The following is a 23342-nucleotide window of genomic DNA, read 5'->3' on the forward strand; positions in this document are numbered from 1 at the left end:
CAGTGCATTCTGGCCCCGGGCCCCAAGCCCCATGCACCACCTGGCTGGGCAGCAGCCCCAGGCCTGCCCAGCTCCCTCCCTTCCTACAGGGCCTCAGTCCCCCACGCCCCACACTGTGGGAGCTGCTCTTCAGGCTGCCTGGAGCCATGTGTGTATGCATGTATGCGCCGCCCCTGCCCTCCTCCCACCCCCAGCCCTCTGCAGGCTGGAACTGTGCCAGCCTGCAGGGAGCTCATTGCAAATCTGCAAAATCCACAGGCTTCTCCGGTAAAATGAGAGATCCACATTTGCCTCTGGTAAAAAGTAAAATCCATGTTTTACTCCATTTTTCCATGGAAAACAGAAAACCTGGATCCCTGCTTATAACTACCTACTCTCCACAATCAAAATATTACAAAGTGGTTCCTGGAACTCTATGCCATGTGTTGTTCCATGAGCATATTCACTCTGCCACTCTTTGTTTTTTCATGCAGTCACGTGTTCCTTTAAGTCAGGGGATGAGTCCAATAGCATTCTGGTTCAAACTTAAGATGTTTGAAGGGTATTGAAGATAGACAAAAAAAGTTTACCCCTTCTTTAATAGCCCTTTACACACAATAAGTGGTAGTGTGCATGTGCACATTTTATATATCTATTTATAAATAAATATTGGTATATATAAATATATATCATATAAGGGGCATCAGTGATGGATTTCATTTTTAAAAATCCAAGGAATTAAAGGAATGCTTTTTTTCTGCTTAACAAATAGCTATTAAGCTATAAATAAACCACTGAAAATACAGGGACTAATGGATAAACATTTGAGTTAACTATAGTATAGGTAGATGGCATGGCACAGATATTTACTATTCCTTCCACGATAAAAATATGGTAATTTAAATCTCACCATTACAAACAAGCAACAAAAATACACCCAAAATTGTTACTCTTTTCAGCTGTTTAGAACTATATTAGAATGCCTTCTTGATGATATCAGCCTGCCTTTTAAACAAAACTTGAACCTTTCATTGTGCTTTCTTTTACTGAACACACTAAAAGCATTTCTATCAGTAAATATTTGTTTATTCCGCAGTAAAGGTTACTTTGGCTTTTAAGAAAATGTAAGCAAATGCTACAACATTGCTGATTATATAATGTAGGAATAGTTTATTAAAACAGAAGAAACTGGTTTACCTAAAAATACTGGCCCACATCCCAGTGGCTACTTCACACCATGCAACTGGCACAAAGCATCCCTAAACCAAAAAGATCAGCCATGGAAGATCTCACCTTTTTAAACAGATCCTTGGGTGGTACAGTTTAGCCCCAACAGTAATTATACTTCCATTCCCCTCCCAGTAGTAAGAATAGCGAGTAGCAGGAGAAAGAGGATCCATGTTTTTTAGGCTATAGACAGATGAAACAACTATCCTAATTTAAAAGTGGCAGTGGGAGGAAACATACTATGAGCATGGAGCAGCTGATCCTTTGTAACTGTTTCCTGTGTTTGTCCCTATCCCACATTGTTTGGGTGGGGGGAGGCGGGAAGGAAGAGGAGACACCTACACCAGAGCAGCTGACACCAAAATGAAGCAGCTCATCTTCCTGCAGGACAGAGCAGACACACAGAACCATAACAAAAGATCAGCTGGAAAAGCAACAATTCCATTCTCCCATACAAACAGGAATAATTATTTCATGTGTCCATACCCTGTTGTAATCATCCCTGGCTGCCATAATGGCACTTCGCCAGCTGGCACAATTTAGCACAGCCTTTGGACTCTAATTAGTGCTTGGGGATTGGCTCATCACAAAGAATGATTGCGTAATTCCTGTGTGTTGCTCACTCCTTAATAGTGCTAAAACTAAGGGCCTAGCCCACTAAATCTGCCAGTTTGTTGAGATGTTTGTTTCATTCTGTTCAAATGGAGTCAATACCCATCTGACTCTGTGATTTTAAAGGAGAGGTACTGGCTGTCAAGCCCCTATTTGTGTAGATTCCCACTGACAGCAGTGTGAGCCTGACCAAGGACAGGGTTTTAGAACAGACTGGTCACAGAATAGTGAAAAATCTCAACTTATTACCCTCAGAAACATGATGCCAATACTGTTATGGGTACGTGGACTGGGTCTGGAGGGATGGGAGAGAGGAAAGCAAGTTCCCTCTTATTTATTAATGAAGATGACGTGAAAAGGAGGTTACTGTTTTATCTTTGAAGCATCAAGAATTTTAAGTCTAGAATTACCTGGTTCTGCAAAGGTTTCAGGTAAAGTATCAACAATACAATATTTCCATTACGGATTGCAGCTTCTCTCTTATCAGTGATTTACCTCTTATCACCTGTCTCCTCCCCCCCACCAACAGCCTGTCACTTGATCACTTCCTAGGTTTCAATTCCACGCATCTACAATATCATAATACTTCTTTTTTGTACCACTTGGAGATATTTTCATGGAAAAAGGGTAGACAAGGATGGGGTTTCTATTGAAACCAAAGAGAAGCATAGAAATGTTGTGAAGAAAATAAAACCAGCAATACATATACAAAACCCCCTTTGAGGTCTTTGTTATGCAAATTTAAAGCACACACAGACTCCTTGTAAGGTAGCCCTTATGTCAATGTAAAGCCATGTGGTAGAATTCTGTTTGGGAAAAAAAGTGTAAACATTAACATTTCTTTTCTTGAGGTGTTTTTTTACATCAGACTAAAAGTTTAACTAATTCTCATTTCTGTATTTCAAGCATCTTGCCAGAATTACTCTTCATGAAAATCTGGTCTCTTCTCCCTTTGAAATTTTTCTGGTTAATGTTATGTGGTGCAGGGCATGGGTCCCTGGAACACTCAAGTAGGCACTATATTTTTATTCCTTCACTTTAACACTGCAGAAGTATCTTGTATAAAGTTCACATCAGTTCCGAGTCCTGTCTCTGACATCTTCAAGATGGACTGACTTTGTGCCATTTAATGACAACCTTTTCAGGGTTTGTGATTGTATCTCTCCACTGATCAGCTGTTTCACTGCTACTGGCATCAGAACTTAGCCAGACCTGTGATAAGAAACAAAAAATGCCCTTGAGCCATCATAAAGTTCACATTATTGACCACATTACTTACCAATCTTCTCCTCGCTTCTCCCAGTTGGATATTGTATGCATGCATCTGTACAGTGCAAACAACAACACACTAATAACATTCTGCCAAAGTTAACAGTCAGGCTTGTGGACTAGGAAACATTAGATTGTTCATCATAGAGGGATTAGACGTTTGGTGGATTCATCACAGATACTGATGGACAGTTTTCCACCTAGCAAGACACACACAGTAAATATGTATTTGTGATCTCTGAATCAAAATGTGCTGCTAGTCAGGACTTCACTGAAGTCATACAGCTTGCTTGTCTGATCTAGGAAAAGGCTCTACAGGAGCTAACATTTAAACTGCATGACATGACACCCCAGCCCACAGCCAGGGTTAGCCACCCATCATTTTCACAAGCATTTAAATTCTCAGTTTAGCAAATGAGGCCCAACCCTACATTCCACTGAAGTCGATGGACTTTTTGCCTGAGTAATAAGTGAAGGTATGTACTCATAACATATTATACAAGAAGAATCAGTTTGTCATAAGCACTCAAGTAATAGATAGAGGAATAAATGAGGAAGTAAAGTGCAGAGCAAAAGGAGGAAGTTCCTTCCCAACTACTCCAGCAGGTTCCACTACCATAAATCATTTGGAAAAGCAAAATACAATCTGTTTAGGGGGCTCTTTATTCTTTCTTCCACTCTTCAAAGAATAAATCTTAATATATAAGAACAAGAATAAATCTTCAAAACAATAAATCTTCCTAATATATAAACCTTAATGACTGAAGTTTGATAATTTGGTTCAATGGGGTTTGAATGCATGATCCTGTAGTCCTTTGGCAGGACTCCTGGAACAGGCAGTGGAAATTTTGCCATTCAGAGAACTGCTAAAATAATGATCTTGTATATACATTATAACCTCATAAGTCCGGATATCAAAAACTCAGAATTCTCGAAAATCTGGCACTTTTAAAAAATGCATTACATCAGGGAGTAGAGGCAGCCAGTCCTGGAGCAGCAGACAGGGAAGCTTGCATGTGGTGACTGCCGCCGCTATCCACCACCCCGCACCACCGCTCCGCGTGCAGCTGCTGCTACCCTCCCCTGCAACTGGCCACCATTCCGGTTTCAAAAATCTGGAATTTTCAAATTTCTGGCAGGTGCTCAGTCCCAAGCACACCAGATTTATCAGGTTATACTGGAGAAGGTTCAAAAGAGACCCCTTTATGCAGTTGTTTTGCTCTTGATTAGAGACATGGCTACAAACAACATAATGTAATTTTTAAGCTATAAATTGTCGTCTCAGAATGTCATCCAATTAAATACTATATTTTCTAAAGTTACTGGATACAGTTACTTTAATCCCTTCCTAGCTCCATAGCCAATCGCTCACCGCATATTTTTCCTACAGCCATGTTTGATGCCTGATATGGTGGTATATGTCTGTTTAAGCCTAACCAATCTTTGCAAAACAGGTCTGGAAAACAAGGGTGGTACATGTTAAGTTCTTTTTCTAAAAAGAGCTCTTAATAAAGGAAACCCTGTTTGCTGAGGTGCTGCCACATATTGCTTGATAAATGCAGCTTCCTGCACAATTAGTCACCCTACACTAAAACAACGCTAAAAAGGACTTGCATTTTTCTTTTATAATGGGACGACAGGTATGTGAGGTCCAGCACAAGTGTGGAATGCTGTTTTGCAAAGTATGAAGGAAGCTCAAGTTACAATTGTTCAGAATAAGATACAGCTTCTTTAGCACTTAAAATATTGTGTGCTGTTTATAGGAGAAGCTTAACAGTATTGAAAACTACCTCTTTACCAGGCTAGAGAAAGTGACCACTAGACAAAGCTATTGGAGGATCTCAAGAAACAGCATATGTTAGTTGCATGGCACGCTGTAGAAATAGTTCCCACTAAGTAGCAGGGAGGGCTCTGGGAGAGTCCAAAAAGCCCTTAGCATGTGTTAGCAGGGCGGGGGGGAGCACAACCTCTCTGGCAGTCATACCACAAATTAGCTCGTGCCTTCCTTGTGTGCCACTCTGATTCCACTCCCCTTCCCTATCTGCTGCTCTGCTCCCTGTCCCCTCCCTAGTCTGCTGTGCTATGCCACACGCAGAGACTGCCCATGCCAATTGTGGGGTACGAGCTGCAGGTTGGCCGTGTCATGTTAGAACCACCAACCTATAGTCAAGGAGGAGAGATGGAAGAGTATGATGGCAACTTGGGAGAAAAGAAGAGAGATTTAAAAGGGATGAATCAAAAACTCTAAATATGAAAACACAGCATTTTCAAGACAATAAGGTGGAAAAAAAAAAGGGTTTTGTATCCCAAAGCATTTTATCCAGATCTTGATCTGAACAATCAGTCACCACATATATTACCTGGGTCACATGTACTCAGAGTACTTTTACTTTTGACATCTGCTTAACCTGACAGAGAAACGAGAGCAAGGGGAGGCAATCATTTAAGCTACTGGTATTTCTTTCTAACCATACTCATTTGCAGATTTGCAAGCTGATACACCTTCTTCCTGTAGAGGGTATTGAGGCCTGCAGAGCTTCAGTGAATACCAGTTTTGTTTCACTTTAAAATGTCTAAGGTATTCAGCAAGGAGGAGATAATTTGTGTGTATACGCATACAAAAGAATCTTTCAGATGGTGGCACTCCAGAGGAAATATGATCAATAAACCTAATCCTGCAAGATGTGAATGCCCTCTGAAGGACACAGAGCACCTCCTAAACTCCCACTATTGCTTCTAAGGCAGCTTAGGGACACAGTGACACTCTGAAGTACTTTCTTGTTTTCAGGGTGAGACCAAAAAAAAATAAAAATCTACCATTCCACTGTACAGTTAGTTTATTAAAGGGATTAAATAGATGATCATGACCAAAACAAAATCACTATGGTAGTTAACAACGTTCAAGAAAAATAAAACCAACCTGTCCCAGAAAGTGTTTTCTTCTCACTGAGCTCCTGCTGTAGAGTTTGATGAGAAAACTAATTTCGTGTTCATTCTGGTTAACTGGAAAAATCATTGTTTCTCCCCACTTCACTTGGCCATTGGTAGCCTTCAGTAAACGAGTCTTTTTCTTGTATATCAGCCCTTCTGTACTGAACATTGAAATTTTCACAAAAAAATCTAAAGTAAAGAGGTGGGGAAGGGTGTGATACACAAAGAGGTTATTCAAAAAACAAAGTCTGACAAAATCCATGTGTGTATTTATATTGAAACAATTACCTAAAACCTTGGCCAAAAGTTTAAGCATTGGGAGAACAGTAAAATAGCTTTCATTAATAATTTGTTCAATAATATTGGCATGCTTAACACAGCATCCAGACAGCTAGTGCAAGCTAATGCTCTTGCATGTCAGAATTAATATTAGGACAAAAGATTTCCAACACACACAAACTTGCATCTTCAAACCAAAAACTTAAATCAAAAGTGACAATGTGGAAGCAAAACTTGGCAATAGAAGTCTACTGCACTGAATAATGTTAATGCTAGTTTGAGATTCATGTAGAATGTTAGAAATTACCAAGCTATTCAAGTTGTATTCTACGAGTCACAAATATTTCTAGAGAGAAGGTCTGAGATAGCTAACCTACTTACTTAGGGACAGAGGTGTAGATGAAGTTGGCAGGTTTTGCGCTTCAAGAATCTGTAACTGAATTCTGCTGTTTATTGCTTGAAAACAGGTTCCTATTTGAAGTTCAGCATGGCACACCTACAGAAAGAAGAATGTTGCCTTAACATTTAGATGACATTGTATATAAACACTGCAATTTAGTTATATGGAAAGTGAAATGACACCAGATTTATTCCACCACCCACAACATGCCTTGTATGTTTGTAGGTGACTAGCTGCCTTGTGCTCCCCATACTCCTGAAGGCACAGTTCCCAATGCAAATACAGGATCAAAATTTAAGACTCATATTCAATGAATACTATATCTAAATTACATTTTCAGGATCTATATTTTTGAGACTTGTTAGAACATCTGAGAAAGCTCTTGTAAAAGCTATAATCAAAACATGGCTTTTAACTGACATTTTCAGTATTTGTCATCCCTTTTTCAATTACTATATGAAACTACATGAAAAGATTGGATTCTAAATAAAACAAACCAACAGAATTCCACCTGAATTAAAGCCTCAAGCATTGGACTGGGAGGGGGTGGGTATTTCTTTTCAGAGTTCATCCGAGTCTTCTAGGCATTACGTAAATCTCTGTTGTTATACAGAGGATTAAAGGATTCTGCTACAGAACAAACAGTAACAACAGATTCTTAGGACTATTCAGAAAGCGTCAGATCAGGTTCTCAGATCCATTAAGTCTTTAGATCTAGTTTTCCAGCACGAGTCTTAAATGTACATTGGCTCCTGTGATGTTCCAAAGGCATCCTTACCATCCAACTTCCAGGCATCCACGTATCTAAGCTCCAGCGAGCACTGGCTGCCTTAATGAATTTGGATATAAACTTTAAATTATAGAATATATTAGCATCCATGTATATTTTTTTCTCTAGAAAGAAATAGTTAAATTGCAGGAAATCCACAATGAGAGAAAAGATCCTGATGTTGCTGAACTTTATGTATCGAAACAAGTGCCAAACTGTTGGTGAATTGCTGTACTACGTTTTGAACAGAAACAGTCAAAATGAATTATTTATTGCATTTCTCAAATGCTGACTTTAATGTTAGTTGCTTATAAATCAAACACAGGTTTTATTACGCTTTCCTTTAACACTTAGAAACCACCTGCTGTTTATGATGGTGATAGCAGTTATTGCTCCAGAGCAATAATTGCTGCAGAGCATGCAAGTTGAATACAATATATGTATGATTTCAAAATATCAATACAGATAAATATGCTACACTTTTCCTCCATAAATATACAGGTCCTGTGTGTTCTGTGAGAGCAATATGGAGCCTGTAATGTTTTCGTAGGACAAAGCATTTGTCCTTGGCTGAAAGCTTCTTTTGTGCAATAGCTGGTTACAACCCTTTGCCAAAGAAACATCTGCATTTTGGGACCATAATTATAAGTGTTGCTGTGCAAAACTTGGTGAAACCTTTTGGGATAAAATGCATGAAAAGTTGCTGGAAGGTGTTGGCTATTAATGCTCAGATTTCCACAATTAGACCTTGAATATTTTACTTTTTGCTAGGGCTGTGCAAAGCTTCAGTCCCTGATTTGATTTAGCGGAGATTCGGCCCAATTCGGTGGCCAAATCTCCGAATCGAATCAGGAGACCCTTTAATCTCTCTGAATCTAATTGGAACCCTCCAAATCAATTTGTAGAGATTTGGCAATTCAGATATAGACACAGCTTTAAATGTTTTTTTCTACATACCTCAAGGTACCAGGCTTGTGAATGCTGCAATGGTGGGGCGGATGGAGTAAAGGGGGGGGGAAATGGACCAGAAGCACTTCTGGTCCACTTCCGGGTCTGTGGGGGAGCGCGCTGCATCTGCCCCACCATCGCAGCATTCACAAGCTGCACCCGGTACCTCAAGGTATGTAGAAAAAACATTTAAAGCTGTGTCTATGGCTGAATCACCGATTCTTTGAATCGGCATCGAATCTTCAGATTCGGCCGAATCGAATCAGGGACAGTGATCCGAATCAATGAATCAAATCACTGTTGGATTGAATATGGCCCATTTTGCACACCCCTACTTTTTGTCCCATTAACTTTCATGGTATATGGCATGTAAGAGAATGTCAGTCACTTACTGCAACTTTGGAAGGAGGGGTTATATGAAGCCAATAGTTAGATTCCTGGGAGCTGAGTTCTCGCAGTGACACAGAGCACTCTCCAATTGTTCTCTTCTTGGGAGTCTGAGTCTGGATTTTAAACACTAATCTGACAGGCTGAAGATTTTGCAGTTTAATAGCAAACACAAAGGTTTCCATGAATTTGATGTCCTAGAAGGAAGAATAAGTATGTAATCAAACAATACAACTAAAGCACTAAAGAGCTGCCCAAGTCATTAAACCTAGACCCAAAATGATAACATCTAATGAAATAGACTATTGCTTATGAAAGTTCATGCCTCTCTGAGCTAGTTGGTCTTTAAGGTGCCACTCTTCTGTCTTACTCCAGATTAACATGGCTACCTACCACAAAGTCCTACAGTAGATGTTGCTGGAAAAATTCTTAGGCTCTCTCAGATTCCAGAAGACGAGACAGCTAATTTGAATTATCTCACTGAAAAAATCCTAACAGACAAGGCTCTGCAGTTTTACCACAACATAACCCAGCAAGGTATAGCATTGTAGAAAGACTATGAAACCTATACTGTTTTCAGCAGTTTTATACAAGTCACACACAGGTAAAAACAAAAAAAATCTGCAGCACGTGATGAGGAAATGAAACAAGACTGGTCTCTGTTTTAACTTTAAAGTCATAATAGTTTCCAAAAGATAATCAGGTGTAGCAAAAAACTTGGTATGAAGAAAGTGAAAGGAGTCAAAAATCAAAAGTATTTATATTTGTATAAAGATATACTGATGCTTCAAACCGTCACTTACGCTGGAACCTTCTTTGGCTGAGGACTTGAACTGCACTGGCTTTGGCAGTGTAAGGATTCCCTTGACAGAAATGGAAATATTTTCTCCGTAGCTAGAAGGCCAGGACAAGTCTTTGCACTGAAATATTGGAAACAGAGTTATTTTAGGCAGCTTAAGTCTTTAGCTGTAGGTTAGTTTAGAAGCGCACATCTTTTTTACTGTATGTGGCAAGAAATCAAGAGGATTTATGCATCAATAACCGCAGCAAGATAGGAAAGCTATTTAGAAACTATATGTATATTCCTTACATGGCATTACAAGAGCAGTTAATCACAAGAATGCCCCCAAGACAGTTTCTACCATTTAATGAGTTTCAGGGCCCAAGCTATCAAATATTGTCACCAAAAATATTCATAGTTCATGGAACTGTACAACAGTTGAAGCATACTTGTCAGCCTAGGCTAGTAGATACAAATTTACATATCCTAAAAATAGCAGATGCATAGGTCATGGATTTTTCACAGATGAACTAAAGGAATTAAGTTGTTTCACTAAGCCTTATTTCAGAAGTAAACCTGTTACAAAGGGCCAGGTTCTGTCCCCTGACCACAAACAAACAATCGTGGTAATTTGGATGGGAGGGTTTGTCAAGTATTATCCCCTTAGGCCAGTGGTGACAAAAGGAAGCACTTCAGTGATTACAGGCAGACAAAAACATCTAGAAGGGGAAAAGAGCTTAAAAGAAGCATGGTAAATTTATTATATTTAAGCCAAATTACAGGTGGCTTTTAAGCTTACTCTCCTTTTTTTTTTGGTGGAGTGGCAGAAAAAAAATCAGCGTCATCCATTCTCCCAGCTAGATTTGACCCTCTGCTTCTGTAAATCAAGTCTAATAAAGGTATCCATATGGACAAACTACATCAGATCAGCTGTGGTCACCTACATTCAAGAGTGTAATCCAGATCTGTTCTACAGAAGTAACATAACACAACTTGATGTTCAGTCTTCCAAAGTCTCGTTCGTCACCTGATAACGTATCTGTAGAGAAACAAATGAACAAATAGTTGGTGTTTTTAGAATCACTACATTATCTCAGAATTCATTCAAAGAAGCTATGACAATATTCAGCTTTTGAAGCTAAGCTAGAAGGCACCAGTACACTTTGTCTGACCTCTGGTATATCAAATGCCATTACCATTTCACGCAGTTACCCTGTATTGAAGCTAATACCTCATGCAGGTAAGAAATTTCAAATCATCATCTAACCAGCTGTTCTATGGCATCACTGCCTCAAATCATCAGCTGCAGTAACATGAATCAATAGTTTTAATTTCACTATAGGCAACCCCTGAATAGCACTCTTAAATGGTTCTGGAAAAACTGAGTGCTAAGTAAAACAGCATTAAGCAAAACCCATTTCCCCATAGGATTTAATGTAAATAAAGATAATTGGTTCCATGCCACCTGGCGGCCCAGGCCCTGCACTCCTGCTGGCCTTGGCTGGGCTGTTCCTGGCAAGGCACCACACAGGCTCTGCCAGGGAAGGTATCAGCTCCTCCTGGCCTCATTGTTCCTCCTGCTTCGAAGGCCCCTGCTGGCCCATATCCGCTGGCCACCAGTGCACCTGTGTGCAGCTCCAGCCACCCTGCCCATGGGGCCTGGGTTGGGGATTCACCTGCCCAGTGATTTATGGTGAGAAGGCAGCAGGGCTCTGGTGCAGGGTAGCAGTGGGGACACACCCACCCACCCACGCTCCGCTTTGCCAAGCAGGGGCTTCCTCCAGAGCACCTGGCACTGGGACAAGCTGCCACCGCCAGATCACTGCAGGCTTGGTACAGCGTCTGTGCCCTATGGATGAGTGCATGACTGAAGTGGAACAGGGCATAGGTTACAGCCTGGGAGTGGGGGAGTAATGTGGGCTCAGCTTGCACTGGCTTGGGCCTCGCACTCCTGCTGCCCCGCCAGCCCCTTCTCACTGCCACCACCACTCCTCCCCACCTGCTGGCCGCTCCAGCACCACGTGCTAGAGCAGACCCTGTGCTCCTGCCACCTTGCCCTGGGCCCCACTGGCCTGGGCTCCAAGCTCACACTGCCTGGCCCCCACCTGCCTCTTCTCCCTGCTACTGCTCCTCCCCATCCAGCTTCAGCACCACATGCCAGAGTGGACACCAGGCTCCTGCCACCCCTCCCTGGGCTCCCACTCACCACTTCACTCGACGCTGCCACTGCCACTGCTGCTCCTCTCCACCCCCACACTGAGTGTTATAACGAAACACGCTGAGCGCCGAGTGAAACCAGGTAGGTATTTTAAATGAGCACTATAATGAAACCGCGGTAAGTAAAACCACGTTAAGCGAGAGTTGCCTGTATATGAAATAAATTATTCCACTGCAGGTGTGAAAACAAACAGCTATTATTACCCAGACTCCTGTTACTGCCATGTGAATCCTTCATTGAAGAGGTGCTGCTAGGCACACTGGACAGTGAATCATACCTCTGGAAAGAAAAAACACTTTAGTCAGAAGTGGTCACTGCTACAGAGAGCTCAACAAGATATCACGACAAAAGACAGAATTATGACAAAAATCTGAAATTATTAAGAGTTTATTCTGGTCCACACTATCAACTCATTCCCTACTAACCTCCTGGAGCGGAATTCTTTGGTGTTGAGAATTGATGCAAGACGCAACATCTGTCAGCAGTCACCTTTTTCTCTACTGCTAGGTAAGACTTGTTTTGCCCTTAGCATAAAATGGGAGCTGGTAAGAACATTATTCTTTGTTGCATCGAAGGACAATTGATCCCCTTTCATCTTCTCAATGTCCATTCTTGCATCCGGCAGGGAAATGCAATACTGGGAACTCAGTTGCTTGCACTGTTCTGATTACCAACTGACTCAAGTTTCCCAACTGATTTTAGGGACAGAAGGGGTGGGGGAGGTGGGAGGTATTGGGAAAGAACCTGAAGTCAGTTAGGCTGTTGAACTTTCTTCTCTAGTTCTACCACTGAACAGCACAATGACCCCTGAAATGTTTACTCTTGAAATGTGATAGTAACATAGACAAGTACACAAAAGCAAAGAGTTTCTGGGTGTAGCCAGAGTTATCAAAAGGAGCTCACCTTAATGAATCTGTGGGGTGGACTTGTAAGATCAAGCATTGAATGACTTAAGTCTGGTGACCCGGGGACTGTGCTACTTCTTAAATCACACACTGCAGAGAGAAAAAGATCTGCTTATCTGCTTTAAACAGCAAGAGTGACATTAGCATTCTTTCTGAAGGAAGAAAAAAAAAAAATCAGAGCAGGAAGTTGTTCTTAAATGCCAGATTCAAAACTACAATTTCAAAGCTAGCAAATATCCTTAAAACACTTATTTCACCTGGTCATGAGCCCATTCAAGCAGTTGAGGGCTTGAAGAAGTTCAGTCCATCTTGGATGTATTTGGACTGATACCCTGCACTGCCCTTTGAATTTTTAAACATTTTATTAAAAATTTATTGAAAATAGGTTTTGGTCAAAGAGTTGGCTTTTCATAAACTGCTTTCTGAAGAGGTCAATATTTAATTAAAACGTTTTTCATTTGAAAAAAATGGCAACCAGCTTTATTTATAGCAACTCAAAACTAAATTGCCAAGAAATAGGCATACATAAGTGAAAACTTCCATGAAAAAAACAACCCCAAAAAACTTTTGCATGTTTTACTTTACCTAAGAATGCAAGAAACCATGGGGTGCTCAGGAAATTGAAATGGACTACATGCTCAGAAATCAGAGCTTTAAAATCTTCTGTGGAGGCAGTTTGATAAAATCAAAGCAGAGACAAAAGTAATAGGGGGAAAAGTTATAGGTCTAGAGATAAAGGCAGAGAGCAAGAAATCAGTAGAAAAATTTCAAAATAAAATTAAGATGATGAGGTGGGAGGGAAGAGAAAAAACGAGATTACAGAAAATCATGAGATAAGAAATAACCTAAGACTAAGAGGACTCCCAGAAGGTGTGGAGAAAGGTGATCCAGCAGAATATTTAAAGCTATTCCACTCCTTCCCATAGCTGAAAATAGAGGCAACAATAGACAGAGCATATAGAGCTCTCTACACTTTCCCCAATTCACACAAGCCAAGAGACATTAAACCACGTTTGCTCCATTTTGGACAAAAGAAGCAGTTTCTGAAAAAGATTAGAGACTCCTAATCCTACTCTGGGGGGATATAAATACAAGTGTTTCAATACTTGTCACATACAACATTAAGTAAGGAAGCAACTGAGTAAAACTGCATCTCTCAGAGACATAAATATAAGATATAGATGGAGTTCTCCTTTTAAACTTATTTTTGTGCATCAAGAACATTAGGGAGATGCCAGTGCCTGTGGGCAGTCCTCGATCGCCGCCATGGTGAGAATAAACAAAATAAATCTTAATGAGACTGACTTAATGCAACTAGTTTCAGCACCTTTTAAAAACTTTTCCCCAGTCAAAGTTCAAGAGGCTGGCTCCAATACAGAGTTGACCCATTTCTGATTCAGCATATGGAAAGGTTATTTGCCACACTGCACTAGTTTCCCCGTTTGTATGGTCTTCATTTCCTTTATTTCAAAAGGAGTCCAGTACTCACAGGTCAAACGGATGCCACCTTATTTGTCAAAAAAATTAGGTGTAGTCATTTTCAGTTGAAAGTGGTAAAGGGGCAAAAAAAGGAAATAATCAGTTCTGGTTACCACGAACGGTCATGATACAGCACAAACCCTACCAGGAAAGGGGGCGGGAGGGAGGGAGGGAGGGAGAAATTTAACTCCACTTGCAGGAGGGAAGGAAAGGCAACAACAGTACTTGGATACCTTTTAATGAGGGATCTGTGTATCTGAAAATAATCCCAAATTACCTTCCTTTCATGTAAGAGACAGAACTTTTGAGCTGCTCACAGCATCTACTAGAAACACTGGGTTACAGAAAACATAAGGCCTTCAAATGGTTGTGATGTAAAGGAAGCAGATGAGCAGACACAAGCCCATAACCTGATTTATAAAAGGGTGAAAAGATATGTTAAAAACTAACTCCTATAGAAGTGCCTCAGCTTTTCACATGATTATTAGGAAACTGTTACACAGTTATTTATTCTCCTAATCAAAGCCAACATTTACAAATCAGTTAAAATGCAGCTTAATTGTTTGAGGTTGGTATATTGATATATGATTTTAGTACAGCTCATTGAAGTTTTTCAGATGAGAAGACTGACCAAAAAATGGCTTTTTCCAATCTGTACATTGTTAAAAGAATATTTATTAGATTTGTAGGTGATAATGGTTTAAATAATGAAAATCCTGTTCACCTAAAGATAAATAGTTTCATAGTGCTTAGGGTCGGAAGGTACCTAAACAGATCATCGGGTCTGACCCCCTGCCCTGGGCAGGAACGAGTGAGGGGTCAGAACACCCCAGGCCAAATATCTGTCCAGCCTCCTCTTGAAGATCCAAGGTAGGAGAGAGCACCAGCTCACTTGGGAGCCCATTCCAGAGCCTGGCAGCCCTAACTGTAAAGTAATGTCTCCTGATGTCCAGCTTGAACCTTCTTTCTAACAATTTGTGGCCATTATTCCTAGTAACCCCAGGTGGTGCCCGGAGGAACAGAGCCTCCCCCAGTTCCCGCTGGCCCCCCCGGTGAGTTTGTAAACGGCCACCAGATCCCCTCTCAGCCTTCTCTTGTGGAGGCTGAATAGATTCAGGCCCTTCAGCCTCTCTTCGTAGGGCCTGACCTGCTGCCCCTTGACCATGTGAGTGGCCCTCCTCTAGACTCTCTCAATACTAGCCACATCCCTCCTGAAGTGCAGTGCTCAGAACTGGACGTAGTACTCCAACTGCGGCCTGACCAGTGCTGCATAGAGGGGGAGCATCACCTCCTTGGACCTGCTTGTGATGCATCTGTGGATGCACGACAAGGTGCAGCTAGCCTTACTGACCACTTCCTCACATTGGCGGCTCATGTTCATCCTGGAGTCAACAATGATTCCAAGATCCCTTTATGCCTCTGTGTTGACAAGAAGGGTATTCCCCAGCCTATAGGTGTGTTGCTGGTTCCTTCTCCCTAGATGCAGTACCCTGCACTTGTCCACATTGAATTCCATCCTATTCTCATCCACCCACCTCTGTAACCTGTCTAGATCTAGCTGGATTCTGTCCCTTCCCTCCAGCATGCCCATGTTGCCCCACATCTTGGTGTTGTCAGCAAATTTGGACAGCGTGCTTTCCACTCCCACATCCAGATTGCAGATAAAGATGTTGAACAGCACAGGCCCCAGGACCGAGCCCTGGGGGACTCCACTGCCCATATCCCTCCAGGTTGAAAATGACCCAACCACCACCACCTTCTGCGTGCAACCATCTAGCCAATTTGCCACCCATCTGACTGTGTGGACATGAATGCTGCAGTCACCTAGTTTTTCTGAGAGAATGTGGTAGGAAACGGTGTCAAAGGCCAAACAGTGTCAAAATAAGCAAACAACATTGATTAGTCCATTTTTGCCAATCCCACTGTCTAGTTTGAACTCTGTGAAATGAAATCTTTGAAGTTTTAAATGAAATCCTCCCCTTAAGTAGTTTTAAAACAAAATCTAGTTTAACCCAACACTTATACTAGGTTACCCTCAAGAGTTTGAAAATCAACTTATTGCAAAATATAAACAACCCAAAATACACAGGAAGAAAATGTGAAAGTAGAAAAAACCTGGCAAAGGAAAAGCCTAAGGGAAGGTTATACGATTATGACTTAAGTGTTCTAATGAACAGTACTGGCTTCCAGACTTAAGTGTCTGAAATGTTTTCTTAAAAAGGGCCAAAATTTAGAGAGACTGAGCTTAGAGACATGTTCAAGACAGTTGTATAAACCTCTTGTGGCTGCAGCAACTGCTAGTACAGTCAAGTGAAAGCATTCATGCACTACTCACTATCTTTAAAAAAGAACAAAATAGTGCATTAATGTATTTGGCTTTTCATTCCATCTCTTAGTGATTATGTTTTAATAGTGTGGGGTTGTGGGGGTTTTTTGGATTTTTTGGTTTTGTTTTTTTTTTTTTTTTTTTAAGAGAACAGGCCCTTAACTTCTGTGATTCTGTGACACTGACTTTTTATGGCTGCAAATAGATGAGACACAAAATTATGTTTATTTTTTAATGTATGTTGGTATTGCTACTGCCAGCTCATGACTCAATGAGGCAGGCACATTTCTGAAGAGTGCAGGAATTTTCTGAGCTGATTTTCAAAAAACAAACAAATAATATGGAATGAATATCCTTAACTTTCATTTTCAACAAAAGAGCAGCTTTGAAAAGAATACACAAATGAATTAGTTGTTCAGTTTATGCACTGTTCACCACACTGGGCACTCATTCCATCTGTCAGTACTCAATAAATGCAAAACACAGAATTCTTAATCTCTGCAGCCAGACTGTCACTATTTGCAGTTATTAAAAGATCCATATGCATACTATGATCTAATGAAAAACTGGGATATTTTTTGGAGACTCAAAAGAAGCTTCCAGGATATGATAGGAAGAAATTGGCATATATGGTCACTTTACATCATCCCCACTTCACACTTGTTTTTTTCCCCTCTGTCCTCTGAGCATGTTTTCGATGCCTGCTCCTCTTCTGTCCCTCCCTGCACACACTACCCTGGACATTCTCCCCAGCTTCCTCATTTCTCCCTTCCCCAAGTACTCCATCTCCAATGGCACAGTTCAAGTCTCTCAGGATGAATTAGCTCTCTTTCCCAGTTATTGCTGAGAAACACTTTGCTTTGTGTCCAGCTCTTTTGAAATGCATGCAGTTTCTTGTGTGCCACAAATAGGCAGGGAGCAAGTAGAGTAACTTGAAACTCTGAGAAGCCAACTGCAGCTGCCTCTTCACAGCACACCAGCAAGTTCTCTATGATTCACAGACCATAGGCTGAGAACTACTTTAGGAAGACATAGCTTCTGTATTCCCAAATGCTTTCTCTCTTCTACTTTAAAGTCTTCTGGGCAGACAGAGGTAGTTAGCTGCCTTAGTCTGAAATCAGGCAGAAAGAAGAGCAGGGTAGTATCTTAAAGACCAACTGGATCAGAGGGAGATGAGCTTTTGTAGTCTAAAGTTTACTGCATAGCATTTGAGGAAGTAGGCTGTTGCCTATAAAATCTTATGCCTCTTTAATTCAGTTAGTCTTTAAGGTGCTAACTATTCTTCCCTGCCTTCTGGGTAGATACGAGAGAGAAGGGGTTAATATCTTCTTACCTGATCCGTATAATCTCCCGTTATCTGATTTTTCTGGGAAGCGCCTAGTTGGATCTGGTGAAGTGTGCTGTTGCATATAGAATGGATTGTAGACTTCATAGTGGGCTCCTTGTTGGTACATACTGGATAGTTCTGCTTTTCGGTCACCAAAAGAAGCTCTAGCATATCCTGCAGAACATAGCAGACAGCAAATGTAAGAGCTCTAACAAATGCACAAGTTGCCAGGGCTCATGAAGCAGGCAACATCCTCTTAAGGGCAAAAGACACAGTCTTTTATTATATCTGCTTAGAAGAAAACAAAAACAAAACAAAAAACCTTTATGCTAGATTTCAGAATGGTGCTGGGAACAACTGGACTGAAAATTAAACTCTATGCTGAAAAGGCATGTACGCTCTCTCAGAGTCCCTTAATAAATACCCAAGTATTTAAAGTACAAAGTATCGAAGACTGAGACCAAGACCAGGATTCACAGGAAGCTGTGACATCACTTTGGCTCTAACCCATGGGGGTCTATACAGTACTTGGCTAAGTGGCTCCAGAACCTCCAGGAGGGTTTTGCAGAAGATAACACATTAAAATGCAAATATAGTATACTCTTTAATTAATTTCCATAAGAGGCCTGTCAGCAGAGGGTCAAAATGACTTGTGAAGATCGTTCAAGTTGTTGGCTAAGTTAGGAATACACCACAGAATGACTGATTGCCAGCCCCTTACTGAGTGCATTACAGCACAGCCACCCTATTTCTTTTTCTTTTTATATCTAATGAGTTCAGACAATGTATTTGTCTTGTCTTAGGCTACAGTTCAGACAATGTACTTGTACTTGTCTACAAACTTGTCTAGGTCTTGGTCTACAGAACAATAATACAGGTTGATGTCTTTCATTCAGGGAGAGGTGCAACAAGCCACACCCAACAGTCTAGGTCAGTGGACAAAGGACTGAACTTGGAATCAGGAGACCTGAGCTGTAGTCCCAGCTCTTCCCCTGGCCTACCAGATAACCTTCAGCTAGTTATTTCACCGTCCTTGGCCTCAGTTTCCCCATGTGGAATACAACAATATTGATGCTTCTTGTATAAAGCAGCAAGGTTTTTTTTGGTGATATCTTTTATTGGACCAATGGCACAGTTGGAAAAAAATGTTAGACCATATTGCCATCTTCTGATGGAAAGCATTAGATAAAAGTTAGGTCATATTACCACCATATTATCCATTCACCTAGATGCAGTCAAATAAATAAAACAGGAATAACCAAAACAAATAATCTATAACAGATAAATAAGCAGAAGCCTGAAATGAGAAGCACTAACATGAGAAGTGTAAATTAGGCCTGAGTGCAGTGCATTTCAGTGCCTTAAAGCAGGGGTTTGCAACACATGGCTCAGGGGACAGATCCAGCCTGCGGACGCAGTGGGCTTTGCATGTGCCCATGCCAGGATTGAGCACAAGGAGTTCTGCCTGTGTTGCCATTGCTTCTTCCTGCCCCCACCTATACTTTCCCCAAGGCTGCAGTGTGCATGTCACAGCTGGGAGGTGGGGGAAGGGGGCAAGGAGAGATGGCAACATGAATCAGCTGCCTGGCTCTGGCGCAGCTACCCATTTGCTGGAAGCTGCTCTTGTGCTCCAGCTGGGCAGCAGCAGGTGGTGCAGGCACAGCTCCCAACTGTTTAGCCTGGTGTGAATGCAGGAAACGCACCCTCCCCAACCCCCCCACTGCTGATGCACTGCTGAAGTTGACTGGAGCCACGCTGTTCCAGCTCATGGCTTGAAAAAGGTTGGCCCCTGCTTTAGAGGATGGCTTCATGATAATTGGCATGTGACAAGAGAAGCAGATACTTTTGCTAGATAAGCTTCTTATGCAAGAACACAAAATACAAACTACAGTGATGTTTGCAAAGAAAATATGCCTGAATGAACCAGTAATTCTTTTCAGTAAAGATGCCAGGAGCAATACTGAGAGCAGATCCTGTTAAGGAAAAGGAAAGCATGAATACAGACATGCAGAAAATAGGGCTGCATTAAAGGTGGATTTTGGGCTTTTACGGAGATTTACCAATGACCTGAAAAACAAATACCTGAAAACTGTTCCTTTAATGATACAGGTGCTTCAGCTGATATTACATTACAGTGAGGAAGGCATAGGGCACATTTCTCTGTATTCAGTAAATCTTCTTAAAAAGTAAACTTTGCATTGTTGAACACAAACAACAGCTTAAAAGCAGTTTCTCTTTCCTAAGTATGAAGTATACATTTTTCTGCTTTCCAAAATTCTGAAAGCCACAGGTGCTTATTTGCCATAAGAACTATACTCCAGATTAAATCGAATGTTTACTTGGGAAGCATAGTTATGAAGAAGTAGAAATCTAATCTAACACAGCTATGACCAAGTCCTCCAGAAATCAATATTGCGAGAATCTTAATGAATAAGGGATCTAATTCATATACTCTTTGTTAAAAAACTGCAGAACAGGAAAGAGAAAACTGTCAATCAAAGATACCAATCTGGTTCCATCACTGTCTATTCACAATCCCTAATGTATTTATCTTCATACCACCCCTATGAAGGAGGGCAGTATTACTGTTCCCATTTTAAAGAAGAGGAATGGAGGCACAGAGAGACAGGTAGTTTGTTTTCCATCAAGCTTCTTCTGTAACTGAGAGTGACTTTAGACTTGGGAGCTTTGTGATGTTATGTTGTCTTTGTACATTTCTGTTTGTGGAAGCTCAGTTGGTTTCATTCTCTCTAAACCTCTTTTGCATAGCAAGTGAGCAGTGACTGAAGAACAGGCAGGGGTCTAGGTCACTGAAGACATTCTAGGACTTGAAATTTCCCCCAAATATTTAGAGAAGGAACATTCCCCAATTTTGGCTTCCTGCATATGTGAATATATAGCAGTGGTTGGACAGCAGTTTCTGGGACCAATATATGGGCCACCCCATTAACTAGCCCCTCATTTTTAACTGCTTGATTTTTTTAAAAAATGGAGGGGGAAAAGTCCAAAACAAAATATCCACCATTTGTTATATTGCCAGAATAAACACCAGAAGCTGAGATTATTTAACCTCATATTTTAATTAGGTGGTAAAGTTGGGAATGTCACAAGCAAACATGCTTCTGTAGAGACGTTCAATTTATATGGTTTGGGCTTAGTTAATATGAACTAGTGAATGTGTATAATGAAAGACCCTCATGTTTATTCAGCACTTTGTTTTGGTATTTCAGAATAATTAATTTTTAGCTTACCTTCAATTCCCCCAATATGTGATGAACTCCCCAGGCTCTTGGGTTGTATATAAGCTAGTTTAAAAGGCGGGACCACAAAAGGGACCTCTCTGCCATCTGATGGCATTTTGGAAAGGAGATAATCTTCTGAACACCCAACTTGCCGCTTCACCGACACAGAAGACAATGGAGGTTTCTCCACAATGCTTGGCCTGCTTGTGGTTGCTGCTTCAGATTCCTTCTCCATGGAAACTGCTAAAAAAAAGTAACAAGTACATTCAGTTTTCAACAATAGCCCTAACAGATCTTTTGTGTTTATAAGACTGTGGTTTAAATAGTTTTTTCTTCCCACCATTGTACTTAGAACCAGCCCTTGGAAATTTACTGGTTCTGAATGCATTTGTATTAGTTCAAAATGTTCATTGCTCAGATGTTTGGCTAACAATTACCTTGTTTTCAGGTCAATTCTAGCAAAATATTACCACATGCTCCATCATGCAAACAGTCATTACTGCACCATACCAACTGAAAGGTGCAACTACAAGTCCAGAGTGTAAAACCATGGACTTGAGGGCCTACACACACCTTTTGGTGCAAAAGAGTTTCCTCATCCCTCTTCCAGAACACACCAAATATAACAAAGCTATTTTCCAACAGATTACTAATGCTGTTCAGTATGAGTTTAATCTTCAAATGAGGGAATAGTAAGAAGTGTAGATACTGTAAAAAGTCAAGTTCATCTGTAAGAAATGGATGACATAGCATTTTATTAATAGGACAACTTTTCATTAATAAACTATCAATATCAGATGACTAAACTCACAATCATTTTTTTCCTTTTCCATGTAGAAACATCTTTTGCAGCAGTTTTTTATGAATTCTTTTGCCATTGCTTCTAATATTGCAATGTAGAAGCAACACAATGAAGGGTCCAAGAAATCAGCCCTGAAAAAAAAGCACACAAAACAAACCAAAAATGACATAGGGCAGTGGAAATTAAAATGTAACGCCATTATTTTAAGCATGTGGCCATGCGTTAGACTCAGTTTTAAAGTCAATGAGATTATGATAGGCCTCAACAGTGTCAAGATCAGACCACTTTGATTTACTGTACTGAAAGCACATGCATGTAAAAAAAATATATTATTATTACTGGTGTTTCTTTCTATGGGAGACATTAAACAGATGCTTAATAAAAGACATAAAACAGAACTCTCCATTTCAAGGGTGAAAATGGTCTCCTCATTCATATAAATCCTGGACGCTAGAGTTTATCTGCATTAGTTTTATTTTGATCAGATTTTCCCAAGCTAGTTATAAGATTCGTAACTTTGAACTCAGCTTTTTGTGACAATTTTAGAGAATAAGGGGACAGACGCATGACCTTGCATTACTAACTATAAAATTCTCTCTTGTACATTTTTAATTATAACTGTGCATTGTACTAAAATTAAGTTTTCTTATAGAACTACTTTCTCATAGTTGTTTATACACAAAATGGTGTAATCCATTCCAGGTATGATTGTGCACCTTAGACACTAGCAAATGAAGTAATAAACCAGGAAAGCAAGCCTCTAAACAGCTGGTTAACATTAAAAATACTTTATGACAGTACTAACTGCTACTAACTGCAAACTAACTATTAACTATTTAAATGTTTTTATTCACATGCTTTCGATCTCTTTTAGAGGGATTTAAATAGTAGGGGCGTGCGAAGCGGCCCCTATTCGATTCCGATTCGGCCCAAATCAGGGACAGTAATTCAATTTGTTAATTCGGATCACTGTCCTCAATTCGATTCAGCTGAATCCGAATCTGAAGATGTAATGCTGATTCAGAGAATCAGCGATTTGGACACAGACACAGCTTTAAAAGTCTTTTCTACATACTTCGAGGTACCAGTGCGGCTTGTGAACACTGCGATGCTGGGGCGCATGGAGAGTCCCATGGGGGGGGGGGGGGGGGGGGGGGGAGGGAGCGGGGGCCTCTACGTGGTTGGTGGCGAACCCAGAAGTGGACTAGAAGTATTTCTGGTCCACTTCCGGGTCCGCCGGGGAGCGCTCTGGGGAGCTCCCCCACACCCCCTCAGCTCGAAGATTGGCCATGGGGGGACCCCGAGTGCCCCCCCCCAGATACAGGAGGCACCAGTCGCTGAGCCAGGGAGGTGAGGGAGGACTCCTTGTGTGCTCCCCGGCAGACCCAGAAGTGGACCGGAAGTGCTTCTGGTACACTTCTGGGTTTGCTCCCAAGCAAGCTTGGAAGCCCCCTGCGCTCC

The 23342-nt window shown here is 41.0% G+C and overlaps 1 protein-coding gene across 3 annotated transcripts in view; it reads right to left on the minus strand.

Moving 5' to 3' along the window:
• Nucleotides 1-1126: 1126 nt before the first annotated feature.
• Nucleotides 1127-23342, minus strand: part of TC2N (tandem C2 domains, nuclear) — a 51444-nt gene continuing 29228 nt past the window's right edge. Inside the window, exons 2-12 of one of the 3 annotated variants that reach the window (XM_006259230.4) lie at nucleotides 21891-22012; nucleotides 21089-21319; nucleotides 17844-18011; nucleotides 12704-12795; nucleotides 12004-12079; nucleotides 10527-10621; nucleotides 9605-9721; nucleotides 8807-8998; nucleotides 6679-6793; nucleotides 6008-6207; nucleotides 1127-3030 (exon numbers count right to left, since the gene is read on the minus strand). In XM_006259230.4, coding sequence (XP_006259292.2) covers nucleotides 2920-3030; nucleotides 6008-6207; nucleotides 6679-6793; nucleotides 8807-8998; nucleotides 9605-9721; nucleotides 10527-10621; nucleotides 12004-12079; nucleotides 12704-12795; nucleotides 17844-18011; nucleotides 21089-21319; nucleotides 21891-21957 — 1464 coding nt within the window. In that variant the 5' untranslated portion in view covers nucleotides 21958-22012 and the 3' untranslated portion in view covers nucleotides 1127-2919. Of the gene's footprint in view, nucleotides 3031-6007; nucleotides 6208-6678; nucleotides 6794-8806; nucleotides 8999-9604; nucleotides 9722-10526; nucleotides 10622-12003; nucleotides 12080-12703; nucleotides 12796-17843; nucleotides 18012-21088; nucleotides 21323-21652; nucleotides 21737-21890; nucleotides 22013-23342 lie in introns of those variants that run through there. The other 2 variants (XM_014596487.3, XM_059723178.1) reach the window with 2 other exon arrangements.

Source organism: Alligator mississippiensis, chromosome 2, assembly GCF_030867095.1.
Source record: "Alligator mississippiensis isolate rAllMis1 chromosome 2, rAllMis1, whole genome shotgun sequence".
NCBI classification, from domain to species: domain Eukaryota; kingdom Metazoa; phylum Chordata; order Crocodylia; family Alligatoridae; genus Alligator; species Alligator mississippiensis.